The 14,837-nt window shown below is 60.2% G+C and overlaps 1 protein-coding gene across 1 annotated transcript in view; it reads right to left on the minus strand.

Moving 5' to 3' along the window:
* LOC109376497 (obscurin) overlaps positions 1-14,630 on the minus strand; it is a gene marked incomplete at its 5' end in the record, with an annotated part of 89,056 nt that extends 74,426 nt beyond the window's left edge. The window contains 22 exons of the mRNA XM_019632423.1: positions 7-58; positions 156-422; positions 1,337-1,603; positions 1,988-2,260; positions 3,772-4,038; positions 4,255-4,521; positions 5,178-5,450; positions 6,379-6,645; positions 6,737-7,003; positions 7,092-7,358; positions 7,491-7,760; positions 8,020-8,286; positions 8,957-9,061; positions 9,149-9,310; positions 9,486-9,639; positions 9,750-9,862; positions 10,103-10,369; positions 10,711-10,977; positions 11,896-12,165; positions 12,320-12,586; positions 12,758-13,042; positions 14,282-14,630. Coding sequence (XP_019487968.1) covers positions 7-58; positions 156-422; positions 1,337-1,603; positions 1,988-2,260; positions 3,772-4,038; positions 4,255-4,521; positions 5,178-5,450; positions 6,379-6,645; positions 6,737-7,003; positions 7,092-7,358; positions 7,491-7,760; positions 8,020-8,286; positions 8,957-9,061; positions 9,149-9,310; positions 9,486-9,639; positions 9,750-9,862; positions 10,103-10,369; positions 10,711-10,977; positions 11,896-12,165; positions 12,320-12,586; positions 12,758-13,042; positions 14,282-14,630 — 5,243 coding nt within the window. The remainder of the gene's footprint in view (positions 1-6; positions 59-155; positions 423-1,336; positions 1,604-1,987; positions 2,261-3,771; positions 4,039-4,254; positions 4,522-5,177; positions 5,451-6,378; positions 6,646-6,736; positions 7,004-7,091; positions 7,359-7,490; positions 7,761-8,019; positions 8,287-8,956; positions 9,062-9,148; positions 9,311-9,485; positions 9,640-9,749; positions 9,863-10,102; positions 10,370-10,710; positions 10,978-11,895; positions 12,166-12,319; positions 12,587-12,757; positions 13,043-14,281) is intronic.
* Between the last annotated feature and the right edge of the window lie 207 nt (positions 14,631-14,837).

Here is a 14,837-nt window from a genome sequence, read left to right on the forward strand (position 1 = left end):
GTGGCCCCTTCCATGGCCTCCTTGCCTCTCATTCTTCCTATGAACTCAGCAGGCAGAGCTGTGGGAAGTCAAAGACAGAGAACATCATCCTCATTGTCCCACATGGGATGAAATGGGCTGCATGTGCCACATGGGCAAGGCGAGGGCACTCTTACCCTTCACAGTGAGTGTGGCTGAGGTCGTCTGATCCCCGAAGCAGCAGGCATACTGCCCACTGTCCTGGGGCTGCAGGTCCCGGACCACCAGCTCCAGCACGGCGCCCTCCTGCCGTACACTATACTTGCTTCCTGGCTGCAGAACCTCATCTCCATGGTGCCACTCCACGGGTGCGGCCACAGATGACAGTACACAGCGCAGTGTGGCGGCACCGCCCTCCAGCACCTCCATGTCCTTCAGCCCCTCCCGGAACCGCACCGGCCGTGCTGCAAAAGACACAGGCTCAGCTTGTCCTCACCCCTGCATACCCCTGGGGACCCTCTACAGTTGAGGAGAGCTGGGGGCACCAGTGCACAGTGCAGGCAGGCCCACCTCACCCTTTCTCTGTCGGAGGCTAGTGACAGTGGCCAAGAAACCTTGGCCCTTACAGGAGGGGGAGTCAAACAAAAGAATAAAGAAGGTTACAGTGTAATTGGCTGCATTATGTCTCCCCAAAATTCACATATTGGAGCCCCAACCCCAAGGCCTCAGATGGGATCTTTAAAGAGGTTATTAAGGTGAAATGAGGTCACTAGAGTAGGCCCTAATCCCTTAAGACCAATGTCCCTATGAGATTAGGACACAGACACATACAGAGGAACAACCATGTGAGGACACAGGGAGGAGACAGCCATCTACACACCTAGGAGAGAGGCCTCAGCAGAACTAGCCTTGTCTGCACCTGAATCTCAGACTTTCAGTCTCCAAGACTGGGAGAAGTAAGGAGCTGTTGTTTGAGCTATCCCGTCTGTGGTATTTGTTACATGGCCTGAGCTGACTGAAACAGATGGGGATGAGCCAAGCCAGGAGGGAGATACAGAGATGTCAGAATACAAGAGAAAGTCAGGAATAAAGCAGGAAAGAGATTACTGGTCAGGAGATCAACAGAGGGCGAGGGTAACTCTATCAGCTGTAGAGACCCAGAGATGGGGAAGGAGCAGTGAGAGGGACAAGCTGCGGAGAGACAGAGATGAACAGAGAGGGATGAAGACTCCCCCCCCCACACACACACACAAAGAGGGAACACAGACATAGAGAGAGGGAGCCAGATAGGGTCTGGGGTCTTCCTTGCCCTGAGTGATGAGAGCTGTGGGCACCCTGAGAATGGCTGGAGGCTGCCTGGCCCTGCCTGGGGACTCACCATGGACCCTGATGATGGAGCTGCTCCAGACACCCCCAACCTCACACTTGTAGCGCCCACCATCCTGCAGGGTGGTGTCAGTGATGATCAGCTGGGCCCGGTGGCCCTCACGGCTCAACTGGCACCGGGCCGATGGCCGCAGGGCTTTCCCATCTTTGGTCCAGCGCACAGGGCTATCTGGGGCAACAGTCTCACAGACAAGGGTCAGATCCTCCCCCTCTATGACTGTGGCATCCGTGAGCTCTCGGGAGAAGATGCCTGGCTTCTCTGCGGACAGAGAGGGAAGTACAGGGCACTTGGGGGCTCCTGGAGAAGCTCCAGGTGTCACTGCAGTCCTGGTGACATCCAGGTCAAGTGCCCATCTGCCCACCTCAGGCTGGAGACACAGGCAGGGCTGCCAGGGGGAGAGGCCAGGCTCTGTGTGGCTCCCCACACCACAGGGGTGTGGCCAGGCCCATGCCACACTGACCGTGGGATAGCCTCTGCACACCAAGTGCAACAATTCATCCTGAAACAGCCACACCCAGCCTCTCAAGCCCACCCGGGGATCCAAGGCTCAGCCCAAGGCACCTTCTCCATGAGCCCCAAGACCATGCTATACCCTCAGCCACACAGAGTAGCCCCTGCTACAGCAGTGGGCACACAGCCCACCTGTGACCCTCAGGGCAGCTGAGGACTGCTGGTCACCCGCTTCAAAGTAAACAGTGCCTGAGTCCTTGAGTGCGAGCTGCCGTAGGGTGAGCACATGGTAGCCACCAGGCTGGGCCTCGATCTCGTTGAGCTCATTGGCATACAGGGGAGTCTTGTCCAGGAACCAGCGGACGGGCTCGTAGTTGGCGGGGGAGATGCGGCAGCTAAAGGTGGCTGAGGAGCCCTCCTGCACCTCAGCGTCTCCCAGGTCCTCTGTGATGAGTACTCTCTGACCTGAGGAGCAGGGCAGGCATGTCAGGACCCTGCCAAGGGAAACAGGGCACTCCCCCAGAACTCATGACTGGGTTGGGCTCATGGCTAGAGTGAGCTGGTGACCAAAACAGGTTCAGGATGACAAAACTCAGGAGATGGTAAGGGGGTCAGAGCTGAACTGACCATAAGTACTTGTTTTAGGTCTATGGACAAGCCCCAGCCCCACTATGTCCTTCCACAGAACACACAGTGACCCACAATGGCCCCTCTATGAGCTGTGCTCCCCAAACGTCCATGCTGGGGCACTTGTCCCCGGAATCACGTAATGCAAACAAATCTTGTATTAACAGAATAAATCAGAGTGTGAAAATAGACATATGGCTACGTTAAAATTTAAATCTAATGCTTTGGGGGTTTGATAACATGAATTGCTAGAAAATAATTTTTTTTTGCTGCCTACTTAGGTCTGGGAACACTTAGAAAAATATTATAAACATGGAGATGGGTGTGCATCAGATTCCTCCACATTCATGGAAGTCTTAAAGCTGCCAGACACTGGACACCAAGCACTGGACTCTGGACATCAGGCACTGGACACCAGACACCAGGTGCTGGACACTGAGCACTGGGCACCAGGCAATAGACGCTGGACATCGGGCACTCGACACTGGCTATCAGACACTGGGCAGAGGATGCCAGGCAGTGGATAATGGGCATCAGGCACCGGACATTGGATGCTGGGCTGTGGACACTGGGCACCGGAAAGTACAGACTGCACATCAGGAAGCAGATGGGGAATTTTCATTCGAGGACCAACACACAGTGAAAAGGCATTAGCCACACCATGTGAGCATTTTAAGTTTTGTAAAGAGAGTGTTCTGTTTCTGTGTGGTGCTGTATTAACTGACTTTTTGATTAAGTGTGAGTACCCCCTTTATTAGAGAATGGAACATCTACTACACTAAACACTTTCACTGAGCTCACTGGACTCACTGGAAAGGGGAGAAAATACTGAGCAAAGCTTTCTTGTTATTCTTTTTCCTTTGGACCCCAGGAGGGGCCTCCAGTTGACTCCACCCTAGACTTTGGCCCGGGGTCAGGAGGGCTGAGCTCAACCCTGCCAGGATGCCACCATGCCCAACAACACAGTTTCCTTATCTGTGAGATGGAGACAATGATGACCCTCATCCCGCCTGCCAGGTACAAACTACTGCTCAAACCTGGAGACTTCCACAGGCAGAAGCAGTACATCCATGTGCAAATATACATGGAGATCATGCGTGGGGCCCGGACACATGCCAGCACATAGGAGGAGTTCCAGAAACACAAATGCAGTAATAAATGAGGGCTGCTAGCTCATTAGCACAAGATCCAGGTAGGAGGGTCTCAGAGATGAGACCACTTAGGGCAACCGCCTCCTAGAGATAGGGAGAGCGAGGCTGGGCTTGTCCAGGGTCTCCAAGTCTGCTTTAAACAGGGCTTAAACTGGCCACACCACCGGCTGTGAAACCCATGCAATGTGCCGGCCTCACCTTGCACCAGGAGCCGCGCCTGGGACTGCGTCTGGCCAATGTCACAGGTATAGGTGTCACTGTCCACCTTCTCCAGGGCGCTGATGGTGAGCCTCAATGTCGTGCCTTCCTGGCTGGGCATGTGCTTCCCTGAGGCGCGTAGCTCTGAGAGGCCTTTGCGCCAGGTCACCACAGTCGCGGGGTGCTCCGTTTTGCAGGTGAACATGGCCGTGCCCTTTTCCTCAACCTGCAGATCAGCCAGCTCCTCAGTAAACCGGTTTGCCTTTTCTGGGGGAGGAGGAGAGCAGGGTGGGGGTGAGGCCTGTAGACCCCACACTGCCCCTCAGGACACGGGCAGTTGCCCACACAACCTCAGGGACCTGGCTGAGCCTCTTCCCTCTGGGATCCTTCCCTTTCCACCTGGGACAGCAGAGCAGAGGGGGTGGCCCCATGCCATGTTGGGGGACAGAGGTCATGGGAGCCGCCCGAGTCTCTCATGCTTACCTTCCACATGGAGGCTGGCTGTGCTCTTAGAAACTTCGGTCTCGCATGTGTACTCGCCAGAATCCTTGAGCGAGGCCGCGCGGATGACCAGCACAGCCCGCGTGCCCTCACTGAACAGATCATACTTCTGACTCTTGCGAATGGCCTTCCCATCCTTCAGCCAGCGCACCGTGGTGCCTGCCCGTGACAGCTCACAGCTCAGCACCGCATCCTCGCCTACTGAGGCCCGCTGGTCCTCCAGAGGCTTCCTGATGTCCACTGGCCTCTCTGAAAGAAGCAGAGGTGGCCTGTGAGGCATGGCCACGGCCATGGCCATGCCAGCGGGGAGGGCAGGGCAGGCACTCATGAACTTTCAGGCTCTGAAGGCCAAGACCACAGACCTACAGCCCCAAACTCTGGAACCTGAGACCCAAGAGCCTCAGAGCTTTGGAATACCGGAAGCTCCCACTGTCACAAGCCAGGGGCCTTTGAGGGGGAGGTATGAAACCACAGATGTTCTCAGCATCATTCAGAGCCCATGACTCAAAGTGTGGCCATGGCTGGTACCAGCTGTGAGCTGAGCTTCAGTGGTCTGCACCAGTATTTGTGCTGGGAGCCTACAAAATGCCGATGGTGGTTTCACAGGCTTGGTGACCATGTGCCTTGTAGCTACCATGACAGTCGAACCATGTGTGAAAGAGACCATAAACCCTGCTCCTGCCCAGAGACAAGAAAGCCTCGCCCTAGAGACTGAGCCCCTAGATGACCAGAAACCCCCAACACCCTGACAGAAGCCTCTGGTTCCCCACCAGTGGTTGAGGAACACAGTCCCCAGAAGTGCCCCCTGGCAGACTGCCCAGCCCAAAGCCTTGCTGCAGGCTGCCTGGGTAGAGCCCAGGTGCAGCCTACCGAGATGCCCATCTGCCCAGGCTCATGGTGCCCACCTCTGACAATGAGTGAGGCCTTGGAGGTGAGGCCCCTCACGGAGAAGACCACCTCCCCGGCGTCACCCAGCACCGCCTCTCGCACAGCCAGGGTGTACTTGCGGCCCTGGCGTGTGGCCCGGAAGCGGCCGGAGGTGCCCACGGTCTTCCCGCCGATCATCCACATGGCTGTGTTGCCAGTGTCCTCGTGGGACAGGACACACTCAAAGCTGCAGCCTTCACCCTCCAGCACCTCCACCGTCTTCAGCCTCTTGGTGATGCCCACATGCAGGTCTGTGGATCATGGGAAATGGCCATCACGCTTGGCCAGGTCCTGGATGCCTGTCCCTCGAGACCAGTGCCATTGAGCCCTGTAGTGGCCACAAGGCCCAAATACCCACCCTCCCCAGCTCCAGTCTTGGCAGGCCTGCTGCCCCTCGACAAATGCCCCCTTGGCCTCCAGATGGCTGCACCCTGGTGTTTAACAGGACGGCCAATAACTGTGAGTTCCAACCAGGGCAGCTGCCTTCCTATCTGCTACAGACCAACAAGCAGAGAACAAAACACCAGAGGTTGTCACCAGCTCACATGCTCCAGAAGAAAAAGGACAGGTGCTCCAAGTGAAGGAGCCATTTAGCCCTGGGACAAACTCACCGCACCACCCTGCCCCCTTTCCAGTCTCATCTCAAACCCCACCAGATGTCAGGGACCCACCATAGGGTCACAGGCAACAGGCCTGCTATGCACGTAGAGGGGAAGCAGGCCTACTGTAGCTGAGCTAAGACAGCGGTATAGAGGGGAGGCCAGGTGACCACCTGGTTGGGGAACCAGGCCCAGGCTGTGCTCCTGGCCTGGGAACCCTTCCAGGGCGTCCCCCACTTGACAGCTCAGCCTCTTCCGCTTTCTCCAGGAGACTCCCTTGACAAGCCTCACATCTACCCACACACATCCTCTGGTGCACAGAGAATGTCTCAGACCCCTGTCGAAAACAAGCACCATAGGATTTCATCAGACAGAGTCCCATCCAGTCTCCCACATGTTCCTGGTTGCCCGCTGTCCCTGTCCACCTGCCTGCACCTGGGCCTCCTAAGTACCATGTCAAGCCTGTTCCTCCCAGAGCTTGCCTGACTCTCTCGCCTCAGCAGAGCAGCACTGGCTTTGGAGTGGGCGGGGCCTAGGAGAGGTGGCCCCGCCCCAGGGCTTCGACCACGCCCCCACGCACCGTGCACACTGACGCGCGCCCGTGTCTCCTCGTTGTCCAGGTGGCAAGTGTACAGGCCGGAGTCATCCCGGGTCAGGTCGTGCACCACTAGCCCGTGCGTGCCCGCCGTGTGCAGTAAGTCGTACTTGTCACTGGGACCCAGCTCCACGCCGTCCTTGCGCCACACCACGCGGGCCTGAGGGTCTGAGACCTCACACTGCAGGGCCAGAGTGCCCCGCTCCTCTGCGGACACATCATCGAGCGCCTTCAGGAACACCACCGGCTTCACTGCGGGCAAAGTGTAGACGGGTGAGTGAGGGAGCCACTACCTCCCGCCCGCGGGGATCTCCGGGAGGGGTACCCTCCTGAGAGTACTCACTTCTGACCTCCAGGCGGGCAGAAGCCATCACCTTGGGGGAGGAGGCACACACGGTGCCCGCATCCGTCTGCCGAACCCGCTTCAGCACCAGCGAGTGGCGGCGACCCTCATGGGTGATCTCATGGAAACTGTCGTTGTAGAGGGGTGTCCCGTTGAGCGACCACTCCACCTCCTCATCCTCGTGGGACAACTCGCACGAGAAGCAGGCGCGGCCCTCCTCCATGGCCTCAGCGTCCTGCAGCGGCTGCGTCACCGTCACCTCCCGCGCTGCCAGGAGCACACCGGGAAGCTCAGCGCACGCCACCGCCACCTCCCCCGAGACCCTCCCGGTGGCCCTGTATCCCCTCCCCCGCACCTTTCACGGTGACTTCGGCGCTGCTCTGGGCGCTGCCAGCCTGGCACCGGTAGATGCCAGCATCAGCAGGCGTGAGCCGCAGTACGCGCAGCTCCGCCATGTGGCCCTCCAGACTCATCCTGAACTTGTCAGACGGTGTCAGGGGCGTGTCCTCCTTGTACCACTGCACCGCCTTGGGAGGCGGTTTAAAGTCGCAGGACAGGACTACAGACTGCAGCTCGCGCCCTGCCTTGGGCTCCAGCGGCCGCGTGAGCACTACCGGGATGTCTGCACGGAAGGGGAGAGAGCAGCGCTGGAGGGCGGGCTGGGCCGCAGAGCCCTACCGCGGCTACCTCGGCCCTGCGCGGCGTCTGCACTCTCCCCTCCATCCGCAACCCGCCCACTGGCCGCAGCGCTCACCTGAGACCACCAGGCGGGCTGTGGAGCGCGACTTGCCGATGGTGAAGTGCACTGGCCCAGTCATGGTGGAGCAGGTGCGCCGCAGCGTCAGCCGGTGCACCGTGTCCTCCTGTTCCATGCCCACGTCCGACCCCGCCTGTAGCACTGTCTTGCCCAGCAGCCACTTGGGCGGCCGAACAGATGGGATGGAGGTCTCGCACTCAAACCAGGCAGGGGCGGGCTCCATCACCGTCACGTCCTGCAGGCCCCGCACGATGGTGATGGATTGCTCTGTGGGTGAGGGGCTGGTCACCGCTTGGCCCGCCGGAGGACCGCGGGTCACCCCTCTTCCAGAGTCCATGTTTCTTCTTGTGAACAAACCCTCTCCCTCCACACAGGGCTCACATCTCCCCACCTCACCCTGTGCCCCCCGACACCCCTAGTTAGGACCTTTTCAGACTTGGCCGCCTCCAAGTGTCAGGGCCAAAGATAAAGGCCATAGTCCCTCCCCAGGCACAGAGGACAGTTGCCTGCAGGCCCCTTCCCACACCTTCCACGAAGAGCTGGGCACTGGTCTTCACATCGCTCGCATCACAGGTGTAAGTGTCCTCGTCTTCGGGCTGCACGTCGTTGATGACCAGCTTGCGGTAAAGGCCATCGTTGACCATCTCATACTTGGGCCCAGGCCGCAGTTCCACGCCACCCTTATACCACCGCACCTGGGCGCTGGCCCGCGACATCTGGCACTCGAGTACACCGCGGTGCTTCTCCATAGCAATCTTGTCACGCAGTGGGCGCAGGATGGACACCGGCAGCTCTGTGGGCGGGCGGGGTCGGTGCAAAAGCTCAGCCTCCCGGAACTTCTGGGGCTGGGAGCTCTGCCTGTATAGCCAGCCTCCAACAAGCCAGGCTGGGCTGGGTGTTGCCTTCAGAGCTGGGACCCTCAGCATACAATTGACCACAAACAAGGTAGGCACGCTCTGCCCCCACTCACCCCAATGGATACTTACCCTGCAAAACCTCATCCTTCCCCCCACACTTCCCCTGCCCCTGCCCCACCTGTCCGAGGGCCATCCCCGTCATCCCTTCCTCACCCTGCCCTGGCCTGTGCATTAAGGCCCCTGCCTGCCTGCAGACCGTCCTCCCTCATGCCCCGTGGCCACTCTCTCCTGACATCTGGTCCACCAGGTAAGACCAAGAGCTCACTTGCTGCCAGGGCCTCAACCCCTTCTCTCCAGCGCCTGCTGCAGTCCCAGGAGGAAGAATTCACTGGTACCTCCATTTTTAAACAAAGGTGGGCTGCCTCCCCCAGACCCTTGTCTTCCTGCCTCCAAAGGCAACATCCCCTTTCTCTTCTCCTGGGTTACCCCTATCCTGTCCCTGAGGGGCCCCAGGGCTCCCCAGGCCTGTGTCTGGACAGCTGGCATAGCACAACTCTGTGTTTTCACATGCTGTCTGACTGGCACCCTCCCCTGAGACCCCCTCACCTCTCACTCGGAGCTGGGCTCGTGATTCTGCATTTTCAGCTACAAATCGGATTTCTCCTGCTTCTTCCGCCAGGACCCTTCGGTAGATGAGTGTGTATGTTCTTCCTGGGAACACAGGCTACTCAGCACTGGGAGAGCGACCAGGGGGAGGGGGAGAGGCCTTCCCACAGCCAATTGCTGTCACAGTCATACCTTCCTGGCGGATGCGCACGTTGTCACTGAGCCGAAGTTTACTGCCCTCCCAGAACCACTGGGCTGGCACCTCATCATGGGAGACCTCACAGGAGAAGGTGGCGCCCTCCTTCTCCATCACTTCCACATCCTCCAGGGGCCTCACGATCTGGACATTGCGGGCTGGAGCAACAAGGGAGGCCCTGCCACACCATGATGCATAGAGCTGCCTGCCCCTTCCCCATGCCCCAGCTTGCTGAGAGGTACAGGAAGGGGGCGGGGCCACCTCTCTGGTGGATGCAGGGGTAGCCGAATGTCTTTGCACTGGGCCCTCGCTCCTACTCTGCCCAGCCCTCACCTTGCACCTTCAGAGAGGCCGAGGTCTGAGCATCATGGGCGTCACACATGTACATGCCCTGGTCCCCAAGCACACACTGGTAAATGATGAGAGTCCGGCAGGTACCCTGGGCCACCATGCTCACCATCTTGCCCACCTGCAGCTCCACACCATCCTGTGGAGGGGGACATGGCCTGGTCAGGCTCTGGGGCTGCCCATACATCGGTCCCACTTCTACCCATCTACAGTGGGTGGCAGGGGGCAGAAGGGTCGGGGAGGAGGCACCTTTAGCCAGCGCACGTCCACATTGGGGCGCGACAGCTCACATTCTAGGGTCACTTTGTCCTTCTCTGTGGCCACCACGTCCTGCAGTGAGCGGATGAACCTCACAGGCAGCTCTGGGGAGGCAGGAGGGGGAGGTGAGAGGCAGGTCCCAGGGGTGCCCCTCAGGGCCAGGGGCCTGATCTGGATGGGATCACTCAACTGGTTCTAGGAAAGTGTGCTCCCTCCCCTCAGGATTCCCCATCCTGTCCCCGCCTGCCTTCCTGGGCCACAGTGGAGACAGGGGCATGTGCATGTCAAGTGGGTCCCCCCCCCCAGTCCCCGCTCCCCGCCCAAACCCCTCCCCCCTCACGCACCAGTGACCACAAGCCGTGCAGATGTGTGCACGCCCTCTGCCTTGAAGGCGATGAGGCCGCCATCCTGCGGTTGCAACCGAGACAGCGTAAGGGTGTGGATAGAACCATGCACGGCCAGTTGGCATGTGGGCCCTGGCTGGAGCCGCAGGCCATCGCGCGTCCAGCTGCCCTCCACGTCGGGGTGCGACAGCTCCACCTCCATGGTGATAGAAGCCTGCTCCCATGCCTCCACCGCCTGCAGGCCCCGCATGAGCCTGATCTGGCGCACTGCGGGGTAAACGCGATGGTGTGCCACTGCATCCAGACCCTGGCCTTCGGGCCAGCGTCCCCCACCTCCCCAGGGGTCCTCAGAGCTCAGTGTGGTGCCCTGGAGGGGGAAGCCTACTCCAACCCGCAGAACCGCCCTCCACGGGAGGCCAGTCCAGCCTCCTCTTTCCCTTCCACATCCCCATGACCCCACCCCCAGGGCCACCCTCTCCCTCCCTTTGACTCCCTTCCCAGGCCAAGGTTCCCAGCGGGAGACCTACTCCGCCTCCTCCCCTCCAGCCTCCCTCCCTCCCTCTTCCCTCTTGAGTGCTGACCCCAGGCCCAGCAGCCCCACAGCTCACTTTCTACGGTGAGCTTGGCCTGTGTCTTGTCGTCTGGGGTCTCGCAACCATAGAAGCCGCGGTCAGCGAAACCCACTCTGCGGAGGACCAAGCGGTGACTTGCGCCCTCGGCATAGATCACCACGTTCTCGCCTGGGGCCAGGGCAACAGCGTTTCGCGTCCACTTGACCTCTGGCCAGGGCTTTGTCAGCTCCACCTCCATGGTCACCGAGCCCCACTCCTCCACGGTCTGCGGCTCCAGCTTCTTCTTGAACAGGACCGGAGCCTCTGGAATCAGGGAAAGGACGGTCACACAGCCACTGCCACTCAGGAACTCCAGGCACAGAGGCTCCTGTCCCTGCTCCCCTCTACCCGCCAGGCGGCAGAGAGGCCTCCACCACATTCCCACTCCATGCCAGGCAAGGCCTTGGCCATACTCAAAGCCCACCTGCACGCCTGCACAGGTACAATTTCATGGGAGGAAACAGATTTTGTGGGAAGGAACAGAGGGTCATGGGACTTCTCCTTCTCCAGCTCCCTCCCACCTCCTGCTCCCCTGTTCTTAACAACCCTGCCATGCCCCAATGCATGAAGCTCCTAAATGTGGCTGGTGACCAGCAGCCTTAGGACACATGGAGCTGGTGAAACAGCAGACTCTGAGCCCTCAGATGGGCTGCATGTATTGGCTCCATTAGGCCCTGGGAGCAGCCACATTAAGAAAAACACACTGGAATGGACCTCCCAGTTCCAGGCTGTGCTATGACCTCCCCAGAAGGTGAATCTGCCCACATTACTCACTTCCTTAAGAACCTGCGATGGCTCCCACTTACCCTCAGGTGAAGTCCTGGCTGCCCGCCGGTACAATCTGGCTCCAGTGAGCAAAGAGCATGCCCACCTCCTGCCTCTGTATGCCAACTCCACTCCCTCCCACCTCACCATCCATGGGGCTCAGCGTGCGACGCTTCCTCCAGGAAGTCTTCACCCATTCCCAGACCAGGTATGCAGTGCAGCTGTTTACTTTCTCCCATTCAGACCAGGTGTCCAGGCCCTCTGACCCACCTCCATCTTCTCTTTGCCCCCAGCAAACCCTGTGTCCCCTGAGGTAGCCAGACAGATGAGCTGGACACCAGGGAACAGCAAGATGCCAGCCGGGAACCAGCCCACCAGGGAGGCGCCCAAACTCCCCGCCACCCCACACAGGCGCACCTCGGACCCGGAGGGCAGCCACGGATGTGACGCCCTCAGCCTCTGCGGTGATCTGGCCTGCGTCCTCCAGGGCCAGTCCCAAGATGGTCAGACTGTGGCTGGCGCCGCTCTGTGAGATGATAAACTTCTCGCTGGGCTGCAGCTGGGAGCCGTCCTGCAACCACGTGACTACTGCGTCGCTGGGGGTCACCATGCACTGGAAGGTGGCCTCGTGGCCCTCCTCTGCAACCACGGTGCTCAGCCCAGACGTGAACTTGACCTCACGGGGGACTGCGGACAGGAGCTCCGCTTGAGAGGTGTTCAGGATGGGCGGGGCCCCACCTTCAGATGCCGTGGAAGGACACCTCCTCCAGGAAGCCTCCCGGGAACGCCCAGGCCTGCGCCCCACCCGGGGCTCCCCAGCCTGCACGCAGTGGCCATGTACCTCGGACACAGAGCCTGGCGCTGGTGCGGTCATCGCGAGTCTCGCACACGTACTCTCCTGCATCCTCCACCCGCAGGCCCAACAAGGTGAGTGAGCGCCTGCTCCCCTCGGCCGCCATCTGGAAACGCTTGCCGGCCCGGAGCTGTGTGCTCCCACAGCGCCACAGCACCTCGGCCTGTGCCGGGCTCAGCTCACAGGCCAGTGTTGCGGTGCCTCCCAGCTCCCCGACCACCGGCTCCAGGGGCCGGCAGAATTTGGCAGCCACCTCTGCGGGAGGGGAGGGACATCAACAGGGAGAGGTTAAGGTCCTGGGGATCAACTCAGAGCTGCGGGGTCGTGCACCGAGCCCCACCCAAATCCGCTCCCGACACCGCCTGCACGCCCTCACGAGACTCCAGTAGACGCGGGTTCACAGAGGACTGCGTGCGGACCACTGACCTTCCACCTGCACCAGGAAGTCCTGCCCTTTGGCGCCCACGCGGCAACTGTAGACCGCACTGTCCAGGGTCTGGGCACCGCGTATGGTCAGGGTGTGCGTGTCCCCCAGACTGGCTGTCTGGTGCCGCTTGCTGCGGCGAATTTCCACGCCATCCTTGAGCCAAGTCACCGCAGCCACAGAGGGTGTGGCCAGCGTGGCAGTCAGGACGATATCCTCGTGTTCCCTGACCACCAGAGGCTCGTTTCGTCCAGGTCTCTCCAGGACTGGGGGCTCATGTTCCGGCTCTGGGGGGAAGCATGAGAACAGGTACCCTGGTATCCCTGGCCTGGGGTAATGTGGTGGGAGAAGACCTGAAATGGGGGTGCCCCAAGCTCCAACCCATCTCCAAAAACCTGCTCATCCAGCCCTTGGCTCCTGCCTCCACTGATCAGCCCAACAGTGACCACAGCAGGGTCCCACACCACCTGATGGCCACCATCTAGGCTCCCAGGGGCCATGAAGAGTGGCCAGGAGGGGCCCCAGCCACAGACTTGGGGACCGCAAGCTCTGACCAAGAGCCTAGAGGCCTGGGTGCCTGCCCTTCCAGGGAAGCATGGCCCCATAAGCCATGGGACAGTGGGGGGCAGCCTGGGGGCTGGGCCGACATTCCAGAAGGGCAGAAGGAACAGGGCCAGGAAAGGAGCTGGCAAGGCAGCCTGGGTGGCAGGACTCTGGGGACAAAGGCTGAGAGGTGTGGAACAGCCTGAGTGCCTCCAACAGCCAAGCAGCCAAGCAGGGGGACTGACAAAGGGGAGGGGAAGGCCCCAGAAGGGGGCCCAAGAGGGTCACTGTTAAGAGCTGATCCAGGGGGTTATCTGAAAACCAAGCTGGCCTGTAAGATGGGAGACAGGTGGACAAGGGCCACAGATGGGGATGGGGCAGCTCAGGACGAACAGCACAAGCAGGATTCTGAAACCGTGGGCTGTCATTCGCTGGGAGAGTTAGGAGGCAGGGGCAGACCAGGATGTGCCTCTGAGCAGAGGACAGCCCGCAGGGCTGACCTAATAACCACAGGAAGTCAGGACACCAAGGCCAGAGACAGGGACTTATGCTCATGGAGGGCAAAGGCACCCAAGATCAGAGGCCCCTTGAGTGAGGTTCCCCAGAGTTGGGCAGAGCTCCACAGCTGCCGAGGGTGACTTAAAATGGGAAACTCCAGGACCCTGACAGAGAATGGGTCTTTCCACAGACCTCAGGCCTCAGCAACCTACAGAAGCCTCTCTGAGAGGATTCATGCTGGGGAAGGTGGAGATGCGGCAAAGAGGTGCAGGACCCTGAGCCAAGATACGCCAAGAACATCCTACCACGGTCGGTACCCAGCATCCTCTGACCCAAAAGCTGGGGAGAGGAGAGAGCCCTGAGGCAAAACATGTCAGAAGAACCCAACCCAGATGCAACTAACCATAGGGCAGGTACAGACCTACATATAAGCCTACCCAATGATTGGTCAGGCACTTCTGCTCTCTGCACAGTCGGGTACCCACCTGTGACAACCAGGCGGAAGGAGACCCGCTGGCCCCCGGCCTCGCAGCTGTACTCCCCGCTGTCCACCTTCCCCGCCTGCTGCAGCACCAGACGCCGGGTGCAGCCCTTGGCCTCCACGCGCACTTTCGAGCTCCCACTCAGCTTCTTGCCGTCCTTGTACCACGTCACCTCCGTCTGGGCCTGGCCCACCTCGCAGCTCAGCGTGGCACTGGCCCCCGCCTCGGCCTGCACCTCACTGCGTGCCTGCTGCTCCTTGGCAAACACCACCGTGGGCTCTGGGGACAGGCAGAAACGCACAGGGTCAGAGACATCCTCTAAGTCAGGAGGACAGCCCTGGGGAGAGAAGGACTATGCAGGGAGGTGGGAGGACTGGAAACTTCTCCAGGCTCTGCACCAGCTGTGTGGCCTGGAGAAGCCCCACCGCCTTCTCAGCAACAAGCGGCACCATCCATCCAGCTGCACACCCACCACTGCCTGTGGGCCGGTCCAGGTGGGGACGCTGTGAAAGACTTCTCCTGAGCACACACCCTCTAGGAGCGGGACTGCGGGGCCATG

Source organism: Hipposideros armiger, unplaced genomic scaffold (assembly GCF_001890085.2).
Source record: "Hipposideros armiger isolate ML-2016 unplaced genomic scaffold, ASM189008v1 scaffold_1139, whole genome shotgun sequence".
Classification (NCBI taxonomy): Eukaryota; Metazoa; Chordata; class Mammalia; order Chiroptera; family Hipposideridae; genus Hipposideros; species Hipposideros armiger.